Genomic DNA, 6,638 nt, shown 5'->3' on the forward strand with positions numbered 1-6,638 from the left:
TAACAAGTAGGATGCTAATAATAATAATACTAATACTACTACTACTAATACTACTACTACTAATAATAATGTAGCCTGTTTTCTACCTAACAAGTAGGATGCTAATAATAATAATAATAATAATGTAGCCTGTTTACCAAGTAGAATGCTAATACTACTACTACTACTACTACTAATAATTATTATTATTATTATTATGTAGCCTGTTTTCTACCTAACAAGTAGGATGCTAATAATAATAATACTAATACTACTACTACTACTAATAATAATAATAATAATGTAGCCTGTTTTCTACCTAACAAGTAGGATGCTAATAATAATAATAATGTAGCCTGTTTACCAAGTAGGATGCTAATAATACTAATACTACTACTACTAATAATAGTAATAATGTAGCCTCAACTGTTCTGACTCTATTTATGGCTCATAATAATAATAATAATAATATACAAAACCCAGCATATATATCTCATTTGCTGTGTCATACTATGTCTTTGTGTCAATAATAATAATAAGAGCTGTAAAATCGGAAGATAATTTCCGATAATTTATCGGAAATAATTATTATTATGTTGTGGTGTTATCCTCGGTCCATTGTTTTTTCTCTTTCCTTCCCCAGACGGCGCAGCTCCAACTGGCCAAGCAGAACGCTCAGGACCACCCCGAAGTGGAGACCCATTCTCAAGAGGTCCGGGAAATTAAACACAAGTAAGTCTATGGAGATGATTATACAGTGCCTCTTATACACGAGGAAATACGGTATTGGTTTGTCTGTGCGTTCATTGCAGTTGTTTGCATTTGTGTAGTACCTGGGATTCACCACCAGAGTGTGCTGTTTTCTAACCATGGGACTCATCAGCAATACATATTATATATTACAACATTTTAATATTATATCTATATATATAAAATGATAAAGTCGTTTGCGCAGTGACTATAACAACAAAACTAAACATCCCAGAAATATGAAATTTGGCAACACAATGCAAAAGGCTTGCCTCCAGGTTACAACAACACAACCACACCACAAAACCACAATCCAGACCTACAAAACTCACAACAACGCATCATGCGATAACAACACAACTAAACGCCCCAGAAATACAAAACTTGGCAACACAATGCAAAAGCCTTGCCTCCCAGTTGTAACAACACAACCACACCACAAAACCACACAGGACCCACTCACAACAAAACTCACAACAACGCATCGTGACTATAACAACACAACTAAACGCCCCTGAAATACGAAACTTGGCACACACCTAAACGCCCCAGAAATATAAAACTTAACAACACAATGCAAAAGCCTTGCCTCCCGGTTGTAACGACACAACCACACCACAAAACCACAATCCGGACCCACAAAACTCACAACAACGCATAGTGACTATAACACAACTAAACGCCCCAGAAATACAAAATTTGACAACACAATGCAAAAGCCTTGCCTCCCAGTTGTAAGAACACAACCACAACACAAAACCACAATCCGGACCCACAAAACTCACAACAACGCATTGTGACTATAACAAATACAAAATTTGACAACACAACTCATCCACCTCCCCAATCCCTACATTCACACTTGGCCTCCAAAAAAACCAATTACAATAATAACAATGACAACAACAATAAGAATCAACACCATCACAGGCAAGAAACAGCCAGGCACTGAGGCTGAGAGGCCAGTCAGTGCTACACTGGGCCTCCAAAAAACAATAAAGGAGCATCTAACTTATCCAACCTTCATGACCACTACAACAACAACAATAATAAACACCTACACAGGCAAAACAACAAAAAGACTATTGTACCACAATAAAAATATAAACTGCACTCAGCAGAATCAGACATTACAACTAACAACAAACCAAAGACAACAGGGATCTCAAGCAATTATCAATCAACACAAAAATTGAAGAAGGTAACAGACTTCAAATACTACGACTAATGTGAGTATAAAGAAGGTGGAGGTCACAGCATCAATACAACCTAATGTAGACTGACCAACACCACCAGACTAAGACACAGCAACGCGTGGCCGGGCACAGCTAGTATAATATATATTACAACATTCTTAATATTATATCTAATATATAATATCATAATATATTATATATTACAACATTCTTAATATTACATTACAGTGTTTTTATTTCTGTTAATATTATATTATAATCTTAATATAATATAATATAATATACTGTAGTTTTATAATATAATGTAATATTATAATATAATATCTATATATACAAAAGAGTGATGGCATCACGGCAACTCACAAAACAACAAACTACAGGCCCCCCAACCTCGAAATTTGACAACACAACCCATCATCCACGCCTCTAGGTTGATACAACAAAAAGCAAAGAAAAATAAAGTCCTAATTAGAGAGAGAGGAATAATTGTTTTTATCCAATTGCTGCCACTTAGAAGGCTAAGCTCCGCCCACTTGGTCTCCTAGCAACCCACTCAGCCCAGTGTTAATAAAAGAATAAAAAATAAAATAAATACAAATAATACAATAAAAATAATAAAAAACACTTAAAAAATTAATACAATAAAATACTATAACAAAATAACTAAAAACAATACAACAAAATAATAAAATATAATAAAAAAGATAAGTTACAATAAAATTAATTAAAAAAAATACAAATAACGTCAAATAAAAATTCCACAACAACTTTTAACCAATACCACCACCACTTTGCCACAGCAACGCGTGGCCGGGCACAGCTAGTATGATATATATGATATATGACATTACAGTGTTATTATTTCTATTAATATTATATATAACTAGCTGTGCCCGGCCACGCGTTGCTGTGGCGAAGTCTGGTGGTATGGGAAATAAAGTATTGAGGAATTGGTAGTAGTTAAGGTCAAGGGTAAAGGTTTTCTCCTGACATTAAGTCCAGTTGTGTCCGACTGCACACTGAAGTGGATTATATGGCAGTGTGGAGTCAAGATAATTCAGTTCAAAGCAGATAATATAAGATTATAAATGGGTAATATAGCTGTGTGGAAGGGCCTTGAGTCTACACTGCCATATAATCCAGTTCAAATCTGATAATCTGTATTTTATAGGCCTAAGTGAGGTCTAACTCTGCCTGTCCCTGGGCTGCATGGGTTGCTAGGAGACCAAGTGGGCGGAGCTTAGCCTTCTAACTGGCAGCAATTGGATAAAAGCAATTATTCCTCTCTCTCTAATTAGGACTTTATTTTTCTTTTCTTTTTGTTGTATCAACCTAGAGCCGTGAATGATGGGTTGTGTTGTCAAATTTCGAGGTCGGGGGGCCTGTACTTTTGTTGTTTTGTCCGCTGCCCTGATGCCATCACTCTTTTATATACAGTAGAGTCTCACTTATCCAACCTTCGCTTATCCAACATTCTGGATTATCCAACGCATTTTTGTAGTCAATGTTTTCAATATATCATGATATTTTGGTGCTAAATTCGTAAATACAGTAATTACTACATTACTACATATTTTGGTGCTAAATTCGTAAATACAGTAATTACTACATTACTACATATTTTGGTGCTAAATTCGTAAATACAGTAATTACTACATAGCATTACTGCGTATTGAACTACTTTTTCTGCCAAATTTGTAGTCTAACATGATGTTTGGGGGCTTCATTTGTAAAATCATAACCTAATTTGATGTTTAATAGGTTTTTCCTTAATGCCTACTTATTATCCAACATATTCGCTTATCCAACATTCTGCCGGCCCGTTTATGTTGGATAAGTGAGACTCTACTGTATATAGATATAACGTCATATTATTATAATATCAGATATTAATATTAATAATACTGTATATCATATTACATTCCAGTGTTATTATTTCTACTTTTTCTGCCAAATTTGTTGTCTAACATGATGTTTGGGGGCTTCATTTGTAAAATCATAACCTAATTTGATGTTTAATAGGCTTTTCCTTAATGCCTCCTTATTATCCAACATTCTGCCGGCCCGTTTATGTTGGATAAGTGAGACTCTACTGTATATAGATATAACGTCATATTATTATAATATCAGATATTAATATTAATAATACTGTATATCATATTACATTCCAGTGTTATTATTTCTACTTTTTCTGCCAAATTTGTTGTCTAACATGATGTTTGGGGGCTTCATTTGTAAAATCATAACCTAATTTGATGTTTAATAGGTTTTTCCTTAATGCCTACTTATTATCCAACATTCTGCCGGCCCGTTTATGTTGGATAAGTGAGACTCTACTGTATATAGATATAACGTCATATTATTATAATATCAGATATTAATATTAATAATACTGTATATCATATTACATTCCAGTGTTATTATTTCTACTTTTTCTGCCAAATTTGTTGTCTAACATGATGTTTGGGGGCTTCATTTGTAAAATCATAACCTAATTTGATGTTTAATAGGTTTTTCCTTAATGCCTACTTATTATCCAACATTCTGCCGGCCCGTTTATGTTGGATAAGTGAGACTCTACTGTATATAGATATAACGTCATATTATTATAATATCAGATATTAATATTAATAATACTGTATATCATATTACATTCCAGTGTTATTATTTCTACTTTTTCTGCCAAATTTGTTGTCTAACATGATGTTTGGGGGCTTCATTTGTAAAATCATAACCTAATTTGATGTTTAATAGGCTTTTCCTTAATGCCTACTTATTATCCAACATTCTGCCGGCCCGTTTATGTTGGATAAGTGAGACTCTACTGTATATAGATATAACGTCATATTATTATAATATCAGATATTAATATTAATAATACTGTATATCATATTACATTCCAGTGTTATTATTTCTACTTTTTCTGCCAAATTTGTTGTCTAACATGATGTTTGGGGGCTTCATTTGTAAAATCATAACCTAATTTGATGTTTAATAGGCTTTTCCTTAATGCCTCCTTATTATCCAACATTCTGCCGGCCCGTTTATGTTGGATAAGTGAGACTCTACTGTATATAGATATAACGTCATATTATTATAATATCAGATATTAATATTAATAATACTGTATATCATATTACATTCCAGTGTTATTATTTCTACTTTTTCTGCCAAATTTGTTGTCTAACATGATGTTTGGGGGCTTCATTTGTAAAATCATAACCTAATTTGATGTTTAATAGGTTTTTCCTTAATGCCTACTTATTATCCAACATTCTGCCGGCCCGTTTATGTTGGATAAGTGAGACTCTACTGTATATAGATATAACGTCATATTATTATAATATCAGATATTAATATTAATAATACTGTATATCATATTACATTCCAGTGTTATTATTTCTACTTTTTCTGCCAAATTTGTTGTCTAACATGATGTTTGGGGGCTTCATTTGTAAAATCATAACCTAATTTGATGTTTAATAGGCTTTTCCTTAATGCCTCCTTATTATCCAACATATTCGCTTATCCAACATTCTGCCGGCCCGTTTATGTTGGATAAGTGAGACTCTACTATATATAGATATAATGTAATATTATTATAATATCAGATATTAATATTAATAATACTGTATATCATATTACATTCCAGTGTTGTTATTTCTACGTCTCCCCTTCTGGCCATCTGTCGGGAGGGATCGGTCGGTGCTCTTCCTTCCTGGTGAATGGTGGGGTTGGATTGGATGGCCTTTGGGGGTCTTTTCCATGTTCTGTCTTATGTGATTGGATGCCTTTGTAAACAAATCATGGCAAAGCCACCCTAATTGGGTGGGGGGTCCCGTTTGCAGACCGCAATGGAGCCCAATTGGGGGTGGGGGGGGGGTCAAGGCTGGCTCCTTGTCCCCCTTTTTCTGCCCCCCGTCCCATAAACATAAGGCCCAGGCGGGGAGGTGGTCTTAATGGGCTCCAGATGGGTCTCTGTCGGGGATATTGATGGTTTCCCTCCCGCGCCAGGCTAATGCAAACCATGGAGTCAATCAGCGAAACGCTCCAGGACTTCAAGTACGACTCGGAAGAGAGCGGCTGACGGACAGACAGACGGGTCATTCCCGGGTTGGAGACGGGACGGGACGGGGCTCCTCACTGGTCTAGACTGGGCCCCAACTGGGAGGGGAACTGCGCGCCACCGGCTGTGTTTTCCCGTCAATAAAAATAGGAAAAGACATCCTTTCTCTCTCTTTCTTTCTTTCTTTCTTTCTTTCTTTACTACTTTCGTTCTTTTTCTCTTGCGACCAGTGCCAAAGGAAGACACAGTCCGATCCCTCCCGACAGATGGCCATACGACCTCATAGACATTAGCAGGTCCATGGAGAAATAGGGCTATCTATTATTATTATCATTATTGTTATCATTATTATATATTTATTATTATTATTATATTTATTATTATTATATATTATATGTATTATATATTATATTTATTATTATATATTATTATTATTAATTATATTTATTTTTATTATATATTATACTATATTATTATTATTATATTTATTTTTATTACTATATTATATATTATATTTGTTATTATGATGTTAGGTCTCTCTCTCTCTCTCTCTCTCCATAACGACCAGTCCCAAAGGAAGACACAATCCGATCCCTCCTGACAGATGGCCATCTGGTCTCATAGACATTAGCAGGTCCATGGAGAAA

General features: G+C 34.6%; 1 protein-coding gene across 1 annotated transcript in view; it reads left to right on the top strand.

Moving 5' to 3' along the window:
• The window catches only part of rex1bd (required for excision 1-B domain containing), a 15,034-nt gene extending 8,884 nt beyond the window's left edge, over positions 1-6,150 (top strand). The window contains exons 4-5 of the mRNA XM_062959004.1: positions 623-711; positions 5,940-6,150. Coding sequence (XP_062815074.1) covers positions 623-711; positions 5,940-6,012 — 162 coding nt within the window. The 3' untranslated portion in view covers positions 6,013-6,150. The remainder of the gene's footprint in view (positions 1-622; positions 712-5,939) is intronic.
• Positions 6,151-6,638: the final 488 nt, after the last annotated feature.

This window comes from Anolis carolinensis, unplaced genomic scaffold (genome assembly GCF_035594765.1).
Source record: "Anolis carolinensis isolate JA03-04 unplaced genomic scaffold, rAnoCar3.1.pri scaffold_7, whole genome shotgun sequence".
NCBI classification, from domain to species: Eukaryota; Metazoa; Chordata; class Lepidosauria; order Squamata; family Dactyloidae; genus Anolis; species Anolis carolinensis.